The sequence below is a fragment of the Ascaphus truei genome, chromosome 1 (genome assembly GCF_040206685.1).
Source record: "Ascaphus truei isolate aAscTru1 chromosome 1, aAscTru1.hap1, whole genome shotgun sequence".
Classification (NCBI taxonomy): domain Eukaryota; kingdom Metazoa; phylum Chordata; class Amphibia; order Anura; family Ascaphidae; genus Ascaphus; species Ascaphus truei.
Window position 1 is genome coordinate 71,629,802 of NC_134483.1, and position 23,542 is coordinate 71,653,343.

General features: G+C 40.6%; 1 protein-coding gene across 6 annotated transcripts in view; it reads left to right on the forward strand.

Moving 5' to 3' along the window:
- The window catches only part of MAP3K1 (mitogen-activated protein kinase kinase kinase 1), a 65,179-nt gene that overhangs the window by 15,726 nt on the left and 25,911 nt on the right, over positions 1-23,542 (forward strand). For 4 of the 6 annotated variants that reach the window (XM_075589277.1, XM_075589284.1, XM_075589309.1 and 1 more), the window contains exons 2-4: positions 18,299-18,449; positions 21,264-21,464; positions 22,042-22,242. In XM_075589277.1, the coding sequence (XP_075445392.1) occupies positions 18,299-18,449; positions 21,264-21,464; positions 22,042-22,242 (553 nt within the window). The remainder of the gene's footprint in view (positions 1-18,298; positions 18,450-21,263; positions 21,465-22,041; positions 22,243-23,542) is intronic. The other 2 variants (XM_075589293.1, XM_075589301.1) reach the window with 1 other exon arrangement.

Below are 23,542 nucleotides of genomic sequence, written 5' to 3' on the forward strand. Positions count from 1 at the left end.
ATTACGAATTTGTAACTGAATTGCTTTGATTTTTGTAATTGGAAAATCGCTGCTGCAATCTAACCTTAAGGGATGAGCTCCTAACAACCCACTTATAGTTAGTTATATTTAACTGTTTTTTTCTGTTTAAACCTGTTTTCAGTAGCTCATGAAATACACCGGTGTGATTTAATAATGTCTGATTTAATAATGTCATCTGTATCTTTCCTGGTACTGATGTCCCTATTTATTTTTTGACCACATTTCTAAAGAGGTTAGGATGTTGGAGGTCATGACACTTACGTTTATTTATACACCAAGTAAAGGCGAGTTTGTGGGATGGAGATCGATGAGGCGCTTGTTCTTTTTGTCCGATGCCCTTATGACATTGTGAGAATGTCACAGCACTTAAAGCAGCAATCCTGGCTTCCCATTTATTTTTGACCCTCCCTTAATAGATTTATTTATTTTTATTTTTTTCAATATAAGGGATGGGGCCCGTAGAGCTGAACAGCTCCTGAGACCGTTTGGCGGCCACGATACTCGTAAAGGTACTGGCATTTAGTCCCCTGCAGGGGTAACAAAATGGCTGATTTGAATCTTCTGCAGGACGCTGTGGATTTAAATTCCAGGCGCTGAAAAGCATGGCTCCCACATCCAGGAGAACTGCGGCCAAGAGGCTGTTTTCCATGTTGCCTGTTTCTGCTTGGCAGCTTCCTGTCTGAGCGCATCAGAAATGGTGACCTGGTAAATTGCCAGCATATTCTTGCCTGTTCACATGTTAAGCTCCCACAAATGCAATTACTTTACAGATAAATAAATACCTTGCAGATTAGACAGTGGCTGCCCTGCACTGGAGGAACCTCCCAGTTTAAACCATGTAATAAATAACACTATGCACCATTTTCCGTTTTTACATTTTAGATCCATCTAATCCCAGTGGGCCCTTGGTGTCATTTGGAAAGCTTGGGGTTAGGGCTCCAGAGTGATAAGATTGTTGTAAGAGGAATCCAGACACGCTGGAGCCAAACACTTTGGGGCACTGTCCATTGGAACTCAAAGGGCTAATGTTAATACACATTTTTTTGAAATTCTCTGCAAGCCCAAAGAGACACACTGCGTCTTTTGTACTGCTCGTCAAATTCAGAGCTTCAATGTACAGTCACTTCATTTAAAGGAAAAGCCTTCTCTACTATTTGAGAGTTGAAACAGAATTGTTTTTGTTGTTTTCTGTAATATGCTGTTCAGTGAAGAGACCATTTCCTTCTGTGCTCGGAAGGATACACCCAGCCTTTCTTTAATTATGCAATAGCCTTTTTTAAATGATGGGTTTGCATTTAAAATTAGACTACATAAGTGATGCAGCAAAATGTGTCTTCCGGCCTCGCAATATCTAACCTTTTGATATAGCAGCAGGTAGAAGAATAAACCAAACAAAATAAAGCTTAGAAGCTTGTTGACGTATGTGTTCAAAAGATCTGGAAACCACCAGATGCTTTCTGTCTCTGCTCTTCCTCTGGTATCCTCAGTCTGTGGGGAGTGGGGTGGATCTTTTTGTCTAGAAGCTTCAAAATGTAAAACCCTAACCAATGTTTTTGTTTGGACCACGATTCTGTGTATTTGTTTGGACCACGATTCTGTGTATTTGTTTAACTACATTTTGCTTGGGTAAACTAAATCCTAATCGGGGTATCTTCGCTGCTGCCACACTATTAGACGGTACCACGATTACAGTTATAAGATGCTACAGGGAAGGCGGACATTTTGAGTCTTAATCCGCAGTTCCATTTATTTGCCTTTCTAACCTTTTCAGTGCATTTCTAATTACAATGTTTAGTGCTGTAGGCAGTAATGTGCCACTTGGTAACTTTAATTTACCAGTCAAATAGATTCGATTAAAATTGACACGTTATAAAATACTTTGTCTTGTGATCGTTTATGAGCATCTGTTTAGTCACACTTGTTGAAAGGTGCAATCCCTGGTAGCTGACAAACATTTTTGAATGTAACAATTTTGCCCTACAGCTAAATATTTGATTTGAGCATGGTTATATTTGTTGGTCTTGTTTCTTTGGAAATGAATAGCGGGATTTTTAGGTCCTCTGCCCTTAGCAGAAAGCCAATAAAGTTAAGTGAGAGGAAGTGGGGTGTTTTTTTACACAGTAACATCAGACAAAGGGGAGTAGCTAGAAGAAATCAAATCCGTTTGCAATCCAACTTTAAAAGATTTATTTAAAATGCTTATAGGTGTCAAAATTTGTTTTAAAGCTGCAGTTCAGTCAATATCCTGCATTTGTGTTTTTTTAAATAAATCAGTTCTGTAGTAAGAAAAAATACTTTTAGCATTTTCTGTTTTTAAAAAAACAACTTTGAAAGACCAATTTTCTTGTATTCTATTTTAACAAGCATTTGCTAAGGCACTGCCCCTTCATGTCCTGTCACAAACCCTGGCACCCCCTTTGTCAGCCCTGCCCTCCCTCTAGCACATGTCAGTGCAGATGAATATTCATGAGTTTCCACTGACTGACAGAAGCAAATGAAAAACATATGCCATATCTAAATATGTCGCCAAATTTCGCTGATCAATACATGGAGAATGAATTGACTGGCAGCTATACAGTTCTTTAGGTAATTAGAGATTGCCCACATGAAACTATTGAATTAAAAAAAAAAAAAAAAAAAAAAAAAGACTGAACTGCAGCTTTAAAAGGCATCAGTCATGCAGATTTAGAAATGTCGCAGTCATTATTTCACTGGTCCTGGAGGGACAGCCCCTTAAAGCATAAGATGTACATATACGCGTTATCTCAATTATTTTGCATTACTGGAAATGTCCATTAACAAACAAGGGAGTGGAGATGGGAAGAGAGAAACATGCTGGAGAGGTAGAATTTATCATGAGCATTATCATGGAAATACCTAGATCTGCCGCTACTAATCATACTTTGTTCTATATCACCATAACAAACAACTCATTTGTCAAAGTAACTGCCTGCATATTTCTATTCTTTATACAGTTTCTACTCCCCCCCCAATACTTTTAGTATTGCGATTTTAACTCTTTACTGTAACATAACTTAAACGTTGGTATGGAATATACTTTTGTTTGACCTTCGCTCTAAATAGTACCACAAGGTACCTGACATTTGAATCAGGACATTTTCCCCCTTGAGTGTTGTAATGTGTGTTGTTCGTGGTCATGTGATCAGTAGTGTATTGATCATATGGCTCCAATCCACCCCCTCACAGAGAACGGAAGAGGAAGTTCTGTGTGCATCTCTGCAGAAGAGCACATAACGCTTGACCGTGAAGGACAGTCATATGGCCACCAGAACCCTGGTCTTTGAGGTCTCTCCCGTGTCACAAGGCACTGATGTTAGTTGGCTTAACGGCTATAGGGTGTGCACAGCATTAATCTGCCGATCTCTCAGATGTGACCAATGAAGGATTTGAAAGTTATGTTGGCTGGCGGTACATATTTAACCCTTTCGATGCTGGTGTACTTCCCAGTGGTGTGTCTGTCCTGTCCACCCCCATCTCTCTCACCCTCCCCGCCCCCCTAAATCCTGAAGTTGCAGGAGATCAAAGCACTCAATGTAAGAAAACAGCAGCCAGTTAGACTGTGATCAAAAGCCTACGTTTCCATGTTAAGATGGATTTTGGGTGCATCTATGCAATACAAGGAGTACAAATGAAAGCATGCAAAATAAACAAAACATGGATTGTAATGTCTTGGAATTGGTTCTTTCCAGCACCATTATAAAAATGTCAACCACTTATTGATATATGGAAGAATGGGTAGGTGGTCTGTCACCTGGGTTTAACACTTTCCGGCTCCAAAATATCAACTGTGTTTCTGGGGGAGATTTTAATGCTACTCTGGCCAAACGGTGCCGCAGAAGATGTGAGAGCTGGATACAGCAGATATGATTGGCTGACGTGATCTACGGTGGTGCGAATGCAGTACAGTGATGTTTTTCTTAGTTCCAAGAAATCAGAATTATTTTCAGTAACAGGGCAAACTACATTAGATAAGGGTTTCAAAGGATTTTTACTTTGTTATGAACAGTCAAAAATGGTTAATGTATTGTGTTTTTTTTTAATTAATATGAACATATCTGCCCTGTGCCATAATATACTGCTGATCCTGCTTTGAAGGTGGTGGTTTTCATTATTTACATGGAAGGAAGCGGCCGCTTATATATTTTTCTCCTGTGAATGCATCACACTTGGCCATGGCTGGTAACTTCAGGTTGTCTGAGCACCCTGACTGGGAATCGGTGCTTTTGTTCCCATGGAAATGTTTCTGGTGATGACTCAACTTATCTGAACATAGAGCTGAATCTCCACTGACTGATTGCTAAGCATAGTTCAGTTGCAGGTTGTTTTTGCAAGACTCACAACTGAATACTTGTGATCTTACTTTGTCATTTCTTGTTTAAATGTATTTCAGTCTGCCTTACTTTAATTAAGATGATTAACATAGACCTAGAAATCGCGCTCGTTTCATTAGCAACTTTGTACTTAAACAGCAAAATGTGTTCTCTGCTTTGTACAGTATGCTACATGGAGGTCCCTTGCACCCAACCATAAGCAGGCTACAGATATAGCCAAATGGTTATGTAACCCTTGGCCCGCTCCCGTGGGTGAAAGTGCGAGCCCTGCCACATTGTCTGCGGATGATTTAAAATCATGGGCGCTTCTCCCACAGGTAGGTGGTATGTCCAGCAGCAGAGCGCCACGGGTTCCGATATCGCTGGTTACATCTGTGTATCACGGAGGCTGTGACATATACAATATGTAAACCGCTGTCAGCACCTCATTCTTTAGTCAGTGCTAAGAGATAATTGAGATTAAACAAACCTTTTACAAACCGATCTGAAATACCAGTGCTTTCAGGGCATCCAATTATGCTTGTTTGTTTAATCTATTGGGCAAATGCAATGTTAAAATAATATGCCGTTTAGTTTTGATTTTTTTTGGCAAGGTAACTTAATTAGTTTTGATAAAATGTAACTTTACATCAAAGCACATTTGTTCTTTTGCAAATAGCCTTATTCTATTTTTTTGTGGTAGTTCAGAGGTAGCGCAGGGAACTTTGATCCACAAGAAGGTGAAAGAAAATGTGTGCATTCTCCTTTTTGATGATTCTGATTGAAATCTTGACCAGGCTGCTGTCTGAAGTGGTTTGAGGAACATTTCATTTCTCTTTCTCTAAAAGGCCCTGTCAGCAAAAAAGGACAAAAGCAGTTCACGCTTGCTTAATGAAACAAGTCTGACTTCTTAACCACATCCTGAATTTGTATATCTCAAAGTGGGTGGTGCGTACAGATTAAACCAGGCTTCCTGTACTTGCTGTACATTTCCAAGAATACTTTTTTTTATTTTTTTTGTTCTCTCCAGCCCCTAGCACTGTAACACCCCCTCCCCCCCCCCCGCCCGCCCCTCCTCTTCCCAAACAGGTCAGATTTTAAAGGATCTGAGCCACCTGTGTTGACGCTGGGATATCCTTTAAGACCTGAGTCTTGAGGACTGGCGTTCAGCACTCCTAGCGTTGACATTACCATAATACTCTGCTCTATCTGCTTTTACCCGCTTTCTTGTAGCACCTTTCAATACACTGTGTGTTTCTTCAAGAAGCCTGAAGCTCACGTTTCCTGTATGCAGTTGTCATCGCCCATCAAATAGTTTACAAGGTGAAGTAGTAGTCCTGTGATCTGCCGGGTGGCTCCCAAAAGCAGGGGTCTTGATCACTTTTTTATGAATACTTTACATCAGATTAGACCTTCATTGTATGTCTGTATGTATGTCTTTATTTATATAGCACCATTAATGTACATACCGCTTCACAGCAGTAATACACGTGACAATCATACAAATAACAAATGATACAAATAACAGATTATGGGAATACGTGCTTCAGACATAAAAGTAACATTTAGGAAAAGGAGTCCCTGCTCCGAAGAGCTTACAATCGAATGCATTGCTTATGGAACGTGAGGCACTGAACATGTTAAACAAACACACTGGATATGTTACATGTTAAACAAACACACTGGATATGTTACATGTTAAACACACTGGATATGTTACATGTTAAACAAACACACTGGATATGTTACATGTTAAACAAGCACACCGGATATGTTGCAGGTAAACCGTGTACCTGTAAGTTATGTTTTCAGACGCCTTGGCACAAACCTTCAAACCAGCGTGGTTACATTTCAGCCTAAACTTTTTTACGTTTTATAGCCTGCTCCAATAACTCCATTATGTAGCTGTTTTACGACCTGCTTTTTGTCCCCCCTCTCTCTTCCCCTCCTGGGTTATTGGCATGCCCCTTCCATGAACTCGGCTATTTTGGCTTCTCTCTTAGCTTGGTCAGAGAACCAACTTTCACCTGGGGGTTCAGCAAGGCGGGGCAGGATAACATGGGAAGATCTGCATTTTCCAGCCCTACTACATGTAATAATATGTATATATTTCTGTTGTATACTTGAAGTCTTGTGTCTTGGTACAAAAGGGAAGTCCTTTTGTAACTTTGTTTTTTGCTGTAAAGGTCACAAATTAAAAAAAAAATCTTTGAAAAGAAGCAGCCTAAGAGGAAACTGGAGATTAGTAGCAGTGTTCCCAACTTGAAAGGCAGGTCAGGGGGGTGGGAAAAGGGGAATGGGCGCTGGGTACAAGACATATGAAGGCTCTCGCTGATTAAAACCGAGTGCATGAGTTAACCGCCAAAGAAAAGATCAAACAATAACACTCTGACCACCTGCAATTAGAATTCCTTTGTTCAGATTAGAGAGAACTTCAAACACAGTTTTGCAGCCAATTTAAAGGGCCGTTCTCTTGCCTCAAAGCAGCAGTGTGTGCTGATCACCATTTTTTGTTGTGGCTTATTTTAACCGATCTCCTCTTGCTCTTTCCAAAGCTGTATTTATATTTCGGTGACTACAATCGTTCAAAATATTAAGTGTCCGGGAGCTTGAAATGCAGGTCCCCTAAGAGCCCAGTGCAGTGTAAAGGTTTCCATTGTAACCTCCGCATCTAGAGATTGTGACACAAATTTTCTTTTTTATTATTATTATTTTTTTTTTTTTTAAAGCAAGACATGCTCAGGGGAAAAGATACACGTGTTTAAACGTATAGGCTTTTAGGGGGTGGGGTGTTGCTGCTTTAACCTGCAGCCCCTCTCTGGCAATCAACAAGTTATGCAAGATGTAGTATTGGTATATGTAATATTTCAGTGGTAACGTTTTCTCCTTTGTGTGATGAGTACATCCTGCTGTTGGCGTCAGATTATATACTGCTATACATTAACTACTGTCTGCGTCTGTGTATGCTTAAGTAATTCATGTCTGTCAGTCGGTTCTCCCGTGTTGAGCTTCATTTTGTATTTTATTTTCAAGTCAACCAGAAGAAACTGTTTGTGTTTTGTAACCAGATTGCTGTGTTTGGCAGCCAAGGCGTTAAACAATACCAAATGTCTTTAACGGTCTTAAAATGCAATGAGACCAGCATAAAGTAAATGTATCTCTTTCCTGGGGTCTGCGTTTGTAGTGGAATATTTTTCATGTGCATTGCAGAGGGGTGTTTTTTTTTAAATCAATTGAGGCAAAGGGGAGTATTTTGTGTTCAACAGGGTTTGTTGGCTCAATTCTGAGGTTCTTTAAGACGGTACTAAAAATAAATGTAATTTGTTAAACACCCACATGTCAAGTGTTGGATTATGGAGTTGTATATATCTCATAGGTATGATAATGGTATGGCACTCCCTTTAAATCAATAGCTGGTTGACTGTCAGAGTAGCATGTCAAATTGATGAAGGACCAGCACACCTGCATACGTTTAAAACACGTATTACATTTAGATAAACATTTACGTCCCCACCTTGGGGAAGGTCCTGTTGGGGATCAAACTGTTACTTTAAATGTGTTAACACTGATGTGCTAGTCCTTAATCTATTTGGAAAAATATGTATCCATCTCTTCAGCCTTTGTTGATCCACTGTTGGATGAAAGCTTCACCAATGATCTTCCGTGTGTCGTCTACATAAAATGGTCCTGATTATTTGTCCTTAATCCTTTATTTAAAATGGTGTGTGTGTGTGTATACAGTTGTGTGAAAAAGAAAGTACACCCTCTTTAAATTCTATTGTTTTACATAGCATGACATAATAACAATCATCTGTTACTTAGCAGGTCTTAAAATTAGGTAACTACAACCTCAGGTGAACAACAACACGACACATTACACCGTGTCATGATTTATTTAACAAAAATAAAGCCAAAATGGAGAAGCCATGTGTGAAAAACTAAGTTTACCTTATGATTCAATAGCTTGTAGAACCACCATAGCAGTAATAACTTTAAGTAATCGTTTTCTGTATGACTTTTAGTCGTCTCACATCGTTGTGGAGGAATTTTGGCCCACTATTCTTTACAACGTTGCTTCAGTTCATTGAGGTTTGTGGGCATTTGTTTATGCACAGCTCTCTTGAGGTCCTGCCACAGCATTTCAATCGGGTTGAGGTCTGGACTTTGACTGGGCCATTGCAACACCTTGATTCTTTTCTTTTTCAGCCATTCTGTTGTAGATTTGCTGGTGTGCTTGGGATCATTGTCCTGTTGCAGACACAATTTCGGCCAAGCTTTAGCTGTCGTACAGATGGCCTCACATTTGACTCTAGAATACTTTGGTATACAGAGGAGTTCATGGTCGACTCAATGACTGAATGTTTCCCAGGTCATGTTGATTCAAAACAAAAACATACAGAACACCTACAATCTCATATTAAACCCCCAAAATACCCACAACATATATATATAAGCATATAAGTTTCACAGAGTGCTACTGAGCATGGCAATATATATATTTAAAACCAGAGACATAACATAAAACACAGACAAAGCTTAGTGCACATCCAGAAAAACTTATATACGGTACAGTGCCTAAATATACATGTATAAATAACTAATAAATAAAATGGTCTTTTAGTATAACATTTTGGCCAAATTGTTGTAAGCCCTTGAGCCAACTGCACGGCAGACCACGTTTCAAGGGTCCCTACACTAATATAGATTCTTAATAACCTGTGCATTACCAGAAAGATGATTTATAATCTGTCAATATTAGTTGCAAAAGTTCTAAGTCTGATTGAAGCTTTTATTAACCTGTACATTACCAGGAAAAGCACTCTGTAATAGATTTGTCACAATCACACTGTAAGCAGGCAAGTTCCCCTGAGAGTGGGAGATGCCATGGAAACGTGGTCTGCCGTGCAGTTGGCTCAAGGGCTTACAACAATTTGGCCAAAATGTTAAACTAAAAGACCATTTTATTTATTAGTTGTTTATACATGTATATTTAGGCACTGTACCGTATATAAGTTTTCTGGATGTGCACTGAGCTTTGTCTGTGTTTTATGTTATGTCTGGTTTTAAATGATTCAAAACAAACCCAGGTCATTACCCCTCCACCACCACCGTGCTTGACAGTTGGTATGAGGTATTTGTGCTGATATGCTGTGTTTGGTTTTCGCCAAACGTGGCGCTGTGCATTATGGCCAAACATCTTCACTTTGGTCTCGTCTGTCCAAAGGTCATTGTTCCAGAAGTCTTGTGGTTTGTTCAGATGCAACTTTGCAAACCTAAGCCGTGCAGCCATGTTCTTTTTAGAGAAGATGCTTTCTCCTGGCAACCCTTCTAAACAAACCATACTTGTTCAGTCTTTTTCTAATTGTACTGTCTTTTTCTAATTGTACTGTCATGAACTTTAACATTTAACATGCTAACTGAGGCCTGTAGAGTCTGAGATGTAACTCTTGGATTTTTTGCAATTTCTCTGAGCATTGCACGGTCTGACCTTGGGGTGAATTTGCTGGGAAGTCCACTCCTGGGAAGATTGGCAACTGCCTTGAATGTTTTCCACTTTTGAATAATCTTTCTCACTGTAGAATGATGGACTTTAATAAATTATTTGGAAATGGCCTTATAACTCCTCCCAGATTGATGGGCAGCAACAATTGCTTCTCTAGGATCATTGCTGATGTCTTTCCTCCTTGGCATTGTGTTAACACACACCTTAATGGTCCAGACCAGCAAACTGCTAAAACTTTGGCTTTTGTAGAGGTGGTCACACTTGCTGATCAATTAATCAAGGGCATTTGATTAGCACCACCTGTCTGCTACTTAGCATCTGAATTCCTATGGAAGCAGTAAGGGTGTACTTAGTTTTTCACACACAGCTTCTCCATTTTGGCTTTATTTTTGTTAAATAAATCATGACACAATGTAATATGTCATGTGTTGTTGTTCATCTGAGGTTGTATTTATTTAATTTTAAGACTTGCTAAGGAACGATTATGTCCTGATATGTAAAACCATAGAATTCAAAGAGGGTGTACTTTCTTTTTCACACAACTGTATATGTATGTAAATATATATATATAAAATTGAGATATGTTACAATACATTGAGAATAAATGATTTGAGGTTGAGATCGGTACTATAATCAAATATGAGGCTTCACATCTTTCAACATGGAAAACAAAAAAGTTCTACTGAAGCAGCCGACAGTCGAATAATCTTTTTTAAAGGTGACGTTGGGAAGGAGCTTATATTAAGTCTTTGTATGCTTTTGAAGCACTGTTTTGCAACAATCCTACATTGGATAAAATGTATAACTGTCTCATCAATGTAAAAAGTTAATCACTCAAAGTAAAATACCTTTTATGCATCCTGTGCAAAAGTAAGTAGGTTTCTTTCCCCCCTGCTGGTCAGTTTAGTTTAGTACGTTATCTGGTCATCCGTTCTTTCTCAGTGGTTAATGAAGACAGCATACTTACACTGAACAACACAGAAAAGTCTGTATCAAAAGTTTCCGTATATAAAATATACAACAACTTACAAACTGTACCATCTCCAGAGTTTAGGGAAAGATGGTAAAAACAACCCAGCATTGGTTTAATCTGTAATGAAGATTTAAAATTGCTTAGTCCAAAGCGCCCCCACCTCCATTGCCTATACTTTAAAGTGTGTGGGGTATGGGTGTTCTTTGAAACGACTCACTTGGAGCTGAGCCGTGGCAAGTGTTGGCCAACCCCTGGTTCCTGAGATTTTAACTTAAAATTACTTTAAAAAAAAACACATAACAATATGGCCACTGATGTCAGCTTCACTCTGACTGCCAGTAGAAAGCTGTGACATCATTTTGAGATGACATTCCACACCATTAATTTCAGCTCCAGGGACCCTGTGCTTCCGGAGATACAGGAGGTTTTCAGCTTGCTTGTCACATGGGCCAATAGGAAGCCGCACAGCTCCCCATTGGCCAACAGGGCCCGCAGCTTTGAAATGCAGACAAGTAGTGAACCCCAGAGTGGCTGAAATGAATGATCAGCTCCAGAGACCCCCTGCTTTAAAACCTATATTAAAAAATGGAGGGGAAAAACTGCGGGGATTGTCTCTTTAAATGATGCAGTCGTTCCAGTCGGTGTTTTGGTATAACTTGCTTTCTATCTTAAATATGGTGAGCATAGTGTCACAAAACTCGAGGAATTTTTGTCCATGTCCATTGGACTCCTAGACCAGGGCTGAGCAAACTTTTTACGCAGCGGCCGCCTGACTCCAGCATTTTCCTCTGACGTCACGGCAACATGTTGCCATTGGACGGAGAGCAGGAGGAGGCAATTACAGAGTCCCGCGCTCTCCCCTGCCCATCAATTTAAATGTTATCGGGAAGTGCCCGGTGCCCCCTTACAACATGTCACACACCCCCAGTTTGCGCACCCCTTTCCTAGACTAATTTAGCTGATTGCTGCTGGTATGTATTGAATGTGCATGTTGCTTAAAGGAGCAGTCCAAGCAATATGATTTATTTATTTTTAAATCCGTTCTTTAGTATTGGATGATATTACCACTGTTTTTTATTTTTAAATTCAACTCTTAATGCCATTGATCAGCAAAGTCCTGTTTCTCAGGGTTCACTAAATGGCTGCTTTTACGTTTCAAATCAATCCTTCAGTTAGTGTATCAAAGATCTTGCACTGCTGGGAAGTGCGCTAAAACCTGTTAAAGAAATCAAAAGATGCTCAGTATATTAAAACTCATTAAAAATTACATTAATTTTAAAATATTTTTTTTAAAAGGGTGTAAGTATTTAATACACAGAACTGATTTATTTAAAAAAACACATGTAGAATATTGCTTGGAACAGTATCTTTAGGTCGTATATATTTGCGAATAGGCACATTTTTTGGTATGTATTGGATGTAGTAGATCTTGATACAAAGACTGCTAGCAAATGAACAGAAACTCAGAAGGAAGTATGTGAGTTGCAATAAAGTACTGAACCGCCTCTGTGTTATTATAGACGCATTTGTTTTAATAGCGTTACAGATGTAGGCAGGACAGCTTACGTCTGAAATACACAGAAACTAATAGGATGGGATGAAGGACGGTGTATACTAATTTAATGGCTTGCGTCCGAATTTGGAAAGTATTCCAAGAAGAAAATTATTTCACAAAGTAACGAACTTAGAAGCATTCTTCCCTTCATTTGCTCTGCCTTATGAAGTGGGCGAATGTTGGTTGTAATGATCGTATGCTCCTTGTGCTGAGCAAGGCATCTATACCAGAATTAGGCACCAGTGGCCTGTCCGGTAGAGATCAGTCTTGCGTACTTCAGCTTTGTGTACACTGTGTAACGGTAAATGACATTGTGGCTGCAATATACGCTGTGCAGTGGGACTTTGCCTTTACTTCCACCGTTGCTTGAAGACACGGCATTGTGAACATAACAGGATCTGTGTCCTCCCACAGCGGGCCATGATCGTCTGTTCTCGTGACATGGTTTCCCCCCGTACACAACCTGTCTTTCACGAAAGCCATTTCAGTTTCAGAGTATTGAAAAGCCTGCGCCCGTTCCCACCTGCATTAGGGAAACAAAAGGCCTTTGTGCCGAGTGAAAGTGAATTGGGTTCCCTGTCACATGAGAGGGGAGATGGTTCCTGCTTTTCTTCTTTTGCACAGGACAAGTGCAGTTTGTGAAGCTTTCCTGTTGTAGAATATTTTTTTTCAGCCATCCAAATCGGTCACTCTGCCAACTGATATGCAGAAGAAAAAACAAAGTACTTTTTGAAACAAGGGACATAGTGTACTCTTTCTCTGTTTAAAACGATACTTCTATACATATGGGTTTAGTACACAAACTGAATATCCGTTCACATGAAAAATCGCAGTTAATGTTGCTAGAAGTAACATTTTGTTAGGAATGCCTGACATGCATATAACTAAGCTATTGGAAAGCAATATACAATTTCGATTTGAAAAAAAATGACCCTGTTCAAGTCTCACTTTTAATCGTGAGTCCTCTAATCTTTTGATTTATATTCAAAGCTTCGCAAAATCTAAATATGATTTTTCTTTTTTAAATATAGAATTACCACTGCATACATTGAGGACATTTTGTGCAAAAGTTGATATTAAAATGGCAGTTCTGCCTAGAACAAGCAAATTACATTTGCATTTAATAGGATATATTGTTTGGATTTAGAGTATCGGATTCTTTTTGACTAATGATGGCACCTTAATTACTATGCAGTATTTCAGACAACAAGTTATACATGTTTTTCGGGTTAAAAAATGAACATGTATGACAGATACTTTAAGGGTAATTACATTTTGCAAGGAATGCCAATTCCATGAAGAAGCTTAGCAAAATAAATGATCTTGACCCGCTAATTTGAATCACTGGTTTAACCCTGTCGATGCCAGAAGACTGGTGCAGTGCTCAATAATCTCCCCGAAATTTCAACCACGTGTTCGCTTGGGGTTATCACATAGTTGTGGGCGGACCCCTGGTAACAGGATCGGGGCTCCACTTCCCCCTCCAGTTGCGTTCAGTGCTCCACCGATCTTCCTCTAGAGTGCCAAAAAGAGTACCCTGTAAATTATAAGGCCCTGGCATGATGCCCATTGCTAAATTCAGGGTATATCAAAAGGGCAGTCCAAGGGTTAATCATTTGCCATTCGAGGAGTCTGCTGCACACAACTTTGCATTGGCTGACATTTAACAGAGGTCATTTCTGTCTCGCAAACGTGAGACCCCTTGAGGCAAGAAACGTTGGGCTGCAGTGATGAGGGTGTTTCATTACAACAACAAGAGCAACAAAGGGGTATAATTATGGCTACAAAACCTTGACCAAAAGTGAAAGGTTGGACCGTTTTCTATACTCTAGTTTCTATTCCTGCTGTTTTATATGGATCTCTGTCAGGTCGCTGGGGCTCATGGATGAGTGACAGTCTGCACCAGACCCAACTGCAGCGCTGAAACAGGCTATCCCCTTTGTTCCTTATGGTGGGATCACAGCTATATGTGTGATGAGCTTATATACATATAAAAGCTTATATACATCAATATACATCAAGCTTATATACATATAAAAAATATAACATTGGAAAATAGAGAAACCTACTAATAGACTACTTCGCTTGTTTCTCTGGAATGGTTGAACCATTCATTAAGTAAAATATTTGTTTGGGAGGGAGTCCGGCTCATCACTTGTCAGGTTTGTGTGGTGTGCGAAATACTTGAAGGCAGGCGCTGCTTGTCACTAAAGGATTGATACAAGCCTTTGGGATCGGTCCGTTCTCAATTCCAAAATAGACCATTGGCAAATGCAAATGACCCCATGTACCAACCTTAAAGTAACTAACTGGCCACTGCTGGTTATACACACACACCCACCCCCACCCTACCCCTCTCTCCTCCCCACCCCTCTCTCCTCCCCACCCACCACCTTTAGTCCCCGTTTTTGCAACATACAGTCTCGTGGCTGCAGCTTTGAAACACTTCCTTTTGTTATGATGTTCTGCCAAGCTGTCAGGAACTGCGCAGTTGTTGCCGCGTGTTTTCTAGGGGCAGGAAGTCTGAACAAGAGAGAAACAACTCCCCTTAAACTAAAACTGAAGTTGTGCAATACAAATCTATTTCTCTCTTTGCAAGCTTAGCCCCTTCATTGAAAAGCAGTGTATGAAGTCCCTATAATGGGTTCAGCATTCTTTGGATGGCTATTTTCACTTGAAATCAAGATACCGTGCTTCATGCGACGTGTGCTTAGAGAGACAGATTATTTCTGAGTTGCAGGTACCACTTAAACATTTGGATTCAAAAGCTCTTACCTGCGAACCTACCACATGATTACAGAATATAGAATTCATTCTGGTCCACAGCGCTCGGGAGTTGTTGGTTTTAAAGCAGGCCTCAAACATTATGCCATGACCGCTAGATAATGGAGGTACCGATAAATATATACACACACAATGGTAGGTAAACAAATTGTAAATTATTAAGGGAACATGGTGTGGAAGTGTACCCTTCCTTTCCCCCCCCTCCCCCTTTTTTCTGGCCTGGAACACATTGGACTTAAGAGGATCATCCTGCCAACAAGTGAACGAACGGCAGCATGATAGTTGCCTTGAAGAAACACGTGACATCTTAAAGAATTATTTATATATATCTCAGACAGACCTCTCTAAACGTAACATTTCTTTTGGTAATAAGTTAAGGCTGCGGCCAGGCAGGGAGCGGGCGTTCGTGCGCTGCGCCCTGCTCGGCCAGGCGATTCGTGGCCGGCTAGGTGCCCGCTCGTCTGGCAGTGCGGCCTCAACGTCACTGAGCTGGTTCGCCCTCATTGGGCGAAGCGCTCACGTGGCGCGCTTGCGAGCAACAAAATCAAATTTGCTTGCTTGGCAAGCAACTAAGCGCCGCGCATGCTCAGGCTGGCCACACACATTGCCGCAATGTTTTTCATCGCGGCCAGCGTGAGCCCGTCCGCTCAGCGCCACCCTGGCCGAGGCCTTAGACCTGCTATGTTGAACTGCACCTTTATTTAGAACATGGCCATGGTTAAGCCTAGTGTTATAATCAACCAATCATTTGTCTTTTACAATAGCCCCTCTAGTGAGTGCCCAGAGGCAGAAAATGAATGAATAAATCTGATAGAACGTCCGCTTCCAGGAACGAGACATTTGTGCTCCAGAAAGTGGTCCAACTGCTTCTGAAAAGTATGAGAGCGCTTACACACTCTCTGGTATAGGACAGAAGGAAGGAAAGCAAGCCACAGCTAGTCAAGCATCGAATTGCTGATCAAAGCTGTTTTGAGTGACATGTATATATCCATCTGACTTTTCAACAAGCTCTGTGCTGCTTCAACAGGAGTTTGCACTGTGCAAGAAAATAAACCAGCAAATTGAGCGGGACCAAGTAAATGTATGAACGGTTACAGTTCATTATGAATGTAGGCATTGAGGGATAAATTGTTCATGCCGCTTATATTGTACAAAATGCAAAAATCTTTTTATAGAACTTTAACACCTTAACAATTTTTATAATTTATTTTAAAAAAATCTTAATCTTGGCTCTTCCTTTTCCTGCATGTAAAATGTGTCTGCTGTAATGTCCGTCAACAGATCTCAACCTGCAAAAACAGAGCCAGTTCAGAGGTTTGCTCTTATCCAGTTTCCCGACCTGGTTAACTGAAAAGGGGTTTTCTCTGGGGGAATATTCTTTTGCAGGATGTAGTGTTAAGTGACTGCCTGCCATTATATTGGATGTCATAAGGGCTTTTGTCATCATATTTCAGTCTCCGCATTCCTTTTTACAAAATGTTGTGCACAGCAGTTGTTTTATAAAGGGAAAAATCAGAGCAAAAACATAAATGCGATATTACCACATTTAGTAGATCTTCTGGCGAAATGGAGCAGAATTCTGCTATGGGCCCGATGTTCAGAAATGTATTGTATACAGCTTTCGTTTTGATATATTGATGCATTTACTCTTTGTGGATGGAAACCTTAGCCTTAAGTGCGTTCTGTCATTCACTCATTGACTGACTGCTGTTTCGTTTGTTTAGCTCTTTGGTAAAGGGAAAATCTGTCTGCTGCTACGTCACACATCTCCATAGCCTGCAGTCAGCTTGGGTGTTTTTCGCCTTTTTAATCCTATTTGTTTTTGAATTTTTTTAATGCAATTTTTTTGCTGGTTGGCAAATGCTTACTTGTTGCCAGCCACGTAGGGAATGCAGTACCTGTTTGATTAGCAAGCGGATAAATTACCAGCTCACAATGAAATCAAGTTGCATAGATGTTGAAAAAGGAGAGATGTCCTTTGCTTTCAAAATATGTAATGCAAGTTGTGACGTGAGACCATATCAATCTGTTGATGGTATACTGAAAGGAAGAGATTGATATGTTTGTAATTCATTTCATAAAAATATCACTTGTGAGCACATCACGTCTCAGACAGGGCTTCAACCCTGCCTTTCCCCCATTATCTATTAGCATACAGTGCTTCCACTGCAGCTAGGGAGTCTGGGAAATGACATGCAAATGAGCACACAGTGCCACCTTTTGCATCTTATCCATTTTACCAAGGACCACGATAAGCTTATGCCTGCTGCATTACCCAGCTTTTCAGCAGAGCCTGGGGTAAAGTGCAGAGCCAGTAAACCTTCTCACAGACAGCAGTTTCAACCTTTTCGGTCTCGTCAGTGTGAGGCTGGTTATACGTATTTGGTAGTTATTTCTCCGTGTCTTAGTACCCTGCATCAGGTCTTTAGGACCCGATTTTGTTTCTTGGCGTGTGCTCACCAACCATACTCTGTAGGGATTTTACAATAATAGCCATACGAAAAGGAGTATCAGGCACGTTTTAAAGTCCCAAAATAAATGAACCGGGGCTAACTTGGCACAGCAGCCGTGCTGATGGGTCCTGGTTTGCTGATGTCGGTTTAGCTTGAGCTGCGAAGGAATTCTCTGCAGTATACACTTGTGTTGCTAGCTCTTCGCTGCTTATTTGAAATCCTTTTTTTTATGTTCCCTTAGTAAAAATGTGGGTTATATATTTTACTGATGGCTACCAAAAATGAACCCCCTTTTTGCAACTTAAAGGCATGTTTTAAGTGCAAAGTAATGATTTTTTTTAAAATAACTTCTGCAAGGCTGTGGATTTTCCTATTCAGAAATCATGCGTCTGTGTTCGTATTTTCTTGAAAGGATATTGATTTTTTTCTTTTCTGTTTTTCCTCTGTTCTGACGTCTAAAAATGCCCCCAGCACTTCTGCTCCAAATAGCAAACTAGCAAATTTTTCTGCAGCGTGCTGCCTATGTGCTGTGCTCCAGTCAGTTGGAATTAATCTTTCAGTAATTGTAGCAGGAGTAGAAAAAAAAAAAGCATTGCGGAAGGGCTGAGACTCTGCCACAATGCCCCCTGCACTGTCACACGTATAATGTTTCTATGTTTTATCTGTCTTTTCCCGTAGTCGTGACATGGAGAATAAAGAAACACTCAGGGGCTTGCAGAAAATGGATGACCGCCCGGAGGAGCGCATGATCAGGGAAAAACTCAAGGCAACATGTATGCCAGCCTGGAAACACGAATGGCTGGAGAGGAGAAGCAGACGAGGCCCTGTGGTAAGCCTGGACAAGCTGTCATGTTTGCTTTATGGAGTTACACTGCCCTCTTAGGTCAGCATTGACTAACAGCAATGTACTACTGTACATAGAGGTGGTGTATAGGACAGAGGTACTGTGGGCTTCTGAGGGCTGGAGAGCACAGGTCAGGAATGAGTCGCTAGCCAAAAAGTTTACATTTAAAAGCTGCTATAAAACGGAGTATAAATCTTCATGTGGGTACTAAGACTTTGCTGAAAAGGTTAATGCAGGGGGTTTTCAACTCCAGTCTTCAAGACTTCCCCCCTCCCCTTTTGCTTCAGCACAGGTGATGCAGTCAAAGACTGAGCCATCTGTGCTGAAGCTGGGATATCCTTAAAACCTGACCTGTTGAGGGGGAGGGAGTCTTGAGGACTGGAGTTGAGAACCTACGGGGTAATGGATACTAACCTATGATTTGTAACAGAGGTCCCACAATGTTTTCTTGTTTGTATGTTGTAGGTTTTTGTATTGCTTTGTCTAGCGGTTAAGAATATAAAGTAGGCTGCACAGGTTTCGGTGTTTTCATAGGCAGGTTGTGGCAAGTCAGAATATCACCGTATTAGTTTAGCTCTTCTGGTTTGAGCAAGTTCTGCTGGATACAGGAAAATCTTAGGCTGCGCTTATAGCGACCGCGACGTCGCGTGCGCTTATAGTAAGCGCGGCGCGACGGCTTGGTCGCCATCGCTGGAAGTCATCTCAATTTGATTTTTCTAGCGACCGTAGCCTGACGTCGACGTCGGCGGCACTATAAGCGCAACCTTAGGAATTGTAGCTTTGAAAGCGCAGGGTTGGTTTAATTGGGCGTTATTGACTTACAGTATGCTGAAAAGCGTTTCTTTGCTGTGGTTACTGTTTCGGCTGCATCAAGAACAAGCCACGCCCTGTACGGCTGGAAATCACTTGGCCTCACACATTTTTAAAATGAGTGGTATCGATGACCTAAGTGGGGTCTTTCTCTTAAGTCCAAATATTTCTATCAAAATGTAATTTTAATGTAGGTTTGTTGGTAATAGATGAGGATTGAAACCTGGGGGAGATTACTTTGAAATGATAGACCACTGAATTAAATATCCAAATGGAACTACATTGAAGCCGCTACTTTTATTTGAGATGAAGTTTAATCCTGTGCAATGCTGCCCCTATGTCTGCAGGAATAAATGAAATTTGGTATTCATAGCCTTAAAGATAATTTTGTTTGAATTACTGCATTTCAGAATGATTTTGACTTCTGTGAGCAACTTGTTCTTGCAATAGCACCCTGTATTTTTCCATTATTGCTCTTCCCATTGCTTTGTTGACTGGCACTGCACACTAAATACTGTAGCTTTTTAGAACTACAGTATTGAAGTGGGCTTAAATAAGTATTCAGAGGGGTGGGGAGGAGGTTTCAGGGAAGATTATGCATCGATTTTCAAATGCATAAATATACACTGATATTTTTGCATTAGTAAAACAGTAATGTGCTTTTTTCTCCATTTTGACCCACGTGTAATAGATGACATTTGTACCTGAAGTAAGAGGTGTCTGGCGTGTTCTGATTTTTGCTTCTGTAGTGTATGTGAATTATAGAAGCAAGATAGGTTTGGTCACACCCATTTTATTACTGTACTTGGATATGCGGACGAGAGGGCGATGAAGCAGTTTCTCTACAAAACCAGCTCTTACCTTGGGCTAAAGTATTTGTAATTAATTGAATTCATGCAAAGCAATTATGGCTTGTTATTGTGGATTCGTGTTTGAACCACGTACTGCATAAACCAACTAGTCACAAAGGGTTTTCGTAGGTGAACAGGTCGTGTGACAAAACCTTTTGCTTTATCTATGTAAATATATCAACCAGTTTTTGGTGCTTAAAGTTTTCACTCGATCGCCTACATGAGACTTATTATTAAATTGTTTGGGATAGTTGTTTGTTTCAATACATCACTGATGTGCTCTGAACTGTGACCCTCTGATAGAGATTGCGGTCATCTCACTTAAACATTTGCTTGTTCTTACGTATTCTTTGTTTTATCTTAAATTAATAAGGGCTTCTATGTCAAGGCAAGAGTGATAAATCATTTCCAATAAGTGCATAAGCAATGTGCTTGCCTAATGGGTTATGCTGGTCCTTTGAACATGAAGACCAGTGTCCTCTCCTCCTCCTGGACACGCTTTGGTTCTGGAATCTGCATCTAAAAACTGCAGGCCAGGAATAGACTACAGAAGTGAAACCATTTGCTGGATCTATTCCTGATGGGAGACCTTTTTTCCATGAGCACCTCCCAGAAAGCGGAGGCCCATAGCTTGGAACCCACATTGAATTAAGATTGATAAAATGGCATTAGATCTAATCGACCGTGTAAATGATATACGTTATTATTATCTTTAATCCGTATGAAGTGTAGTTGGGCCCCCACCCCCATTCTAGGCATTGTACTCGCATGTTTCCTTGCTGATGCTGAGATTTACGGGAGTTTTTAAAGGCTTTTTGTTGGGGTAAAGTGGATTTACTTGGACATTGAATCAGGAATAGAAGTTTATTTTATACATGTCTTTGTCTAAGCAATTAATATAATATTGCAAACTGTCTTTTTAAAGGACCCACACCAGTCGTTCATTATTGCATGAAAATGAAGGTCAAGCTACGCTGTATTTTTAAACCTTTTTGTATCGGTTTTGAAACTTGGCCATTAAAATGTGGCAAATGGATATACTATAACAGGACATACAAAAATGCATGTTAAAATACTTAAACTTGTAGAAATCTTTACCACGTTTGTGCTTCGTTAATTGTGTGTTTGCCTTATTTAGGTTGTGAAACCAATTCCTGTGAAAGCAGATGGATCCGACGCGTTCAAAACGGACTCTGCTGTTGATGGGTCACTCAGTGGGTCATCCCAAGGTCCGAGAGGAAGGCGCAGTCCTTCACCCAGCAGCTCATCGTCCAACTCATCCAAAATAACAAAGCCGGAGTCTCCCGGAGTGAGAAGGAAAGGGCTCTCTCCGGTGCCTGTAAGTTAACCTACTTATGTTGTTCTAAAATTAACCGTAAAACCTACCTTTAAAAATGCCAAACTAGGGAGATGTCATACACCCTAGCAGATTGAAAACTTTAACAATTGGCCTTTAAAAAAAAATAAAAAAAAAAATGTTTAAGCCACCAAACCTTTCTGATCTATTAGACAATATTATCTGTATCCTGTTTCCATGTTATAAATTCTTCTGTCGTATACACAAGTAAGGTCACGTCGTTTGACAATTGCATTGATCATTGACATTGCAACAGAGGAGGGATATGGAGTAGGTGGTATGATGCCTATTTATTGGGCCAACAAGTAGTTGTGTTACAAGCTTTCGAACCTCTCCGGGTTTACCCGATGAGACACTGAGTCGTTCGGAAGCTTTTAACATTCCCTTTATTGGACCAACAAGTAGTGATCATAGCACCTACTCCCTCTCCCTCCTTTGTTACTTAAATGGAAGGATCAACGCCGCTGTCACCCTTCCTTGCTTGACCCTATTGCCTAATCTTGTGTCGCTCTTGCCATGGTTGCTAATAGTATGCAATTATATCAAGGGCCTTTGTCAGTTTCAGAGCGGACGTGTCACTCCACCGCGAAGAGCTCCCTCTCCTGATGGCTTTTCACCTTACAGTCCTGAGGAGACCAGTCGTAGGGTCAACAAAGTTATGCGAGCAAGACTCTATTTGCTGCAGCAAATTGGGCCCAACTCTTTCTTAATTGGCGGAGACAGCCCAGATAATAAATATAGAGTTTTTATTGGGCCTCAGGTAAGATTTAATGTAATATATTGAAATGATCTTAAAATCTAGTGAGAAGGAGTAGGTTACCCACCCTTTGCTTACTAAGGATTTATTGAGGTATGAGTTTGGATGCAATCTGTTTTTCCACTTTGTAGTGTGTTGGCTCAAAATAGTTTTACATGGGGTTGCTTGGATGTTTTATAAATCCCTCTTTATTTTCCCAGAAACTGAATAGGGTAAATATTACAATTGTTGGCCTGTCGCGAGCCTAAACTAAGAAATGGGGGAAGCATGGCTTTGTGACTGAATCAGATGACCAATAAAGATAGGGTTGCAGGAATAGGCACTGATTGTTATAGTAGGAGTAAATGTAAAATCCTATATATCAGGTGTGCCCATCTCCATTCCCCAAGCCCCCCAACAGATCAGATTTCCTGGACATCTAGGGTTCAGCACAGGGGGGCTCAGTCAGAGACTGAGCTTCTGAGCCACCTGGGCTGAAGCAGGAACTGATTGAGCCACCTGTGCTGAAGCTGGGATATCCTGAAAAGCTGACTTTATTGGGGGGAGGGGGTGGCATGAGGACTGTAGTTGAGCACCTCTGCTCTATATCATCCCGTTTAATCCACAAACATTTGCTTTCATTGCTCCTTTAAAGTTTGTCTACTTGAAATACCAAGAATGATGAACAATAAATAATTTCATTAGAAACATTTGCTTGGGCCATATTGAATATTGGTGCTGTGGAAATGTAGTTAAAGGTGCACTGGGTGAAGAATAATGTGTGCATGTCGTGGGAAACCTTACAAAAGTAGTTTGTGTGAATAACACTTGCCCAGGGTGCTTGTGTACAGGTATATTTTTGTGTGTTTTTAGACATTACTCACCTCACTCAAGCGTCTCGAGTTTGTTGCCCAAAACCCTTTGGCTGTTTGGCTCCCTGTTTAGTGGGACAAGTGATGTCATCTAAACAATCATAGTAAAGCTGGATTTCTAATGCACTTGTCTTGTTTTTTCTGGCAGATGCTTTTGGCTTTACTTTGTGTTATTTAACCCCTTTGGGGGAAAAAATGCTTTCCTGGCACCCGTGGTTGTAATGTTTTGCAGTCGTATCTGGACTTGGAGAATCAATGGGCTTAGCTGCGTGTGAAGTCTGGTTAAATCTGTTTAAAAAATACAGGTGGTCCTCGCTGTCCGATGGATAACGGATTATCCGACGCCAGATAATGCATTCCGCTGACCACATTATCCGACATCGGAACAGATTATCTCACGTTCACCGCCGCGGATTAACATTGGATACGCGATCCGACGGCGGTTTGCGGGA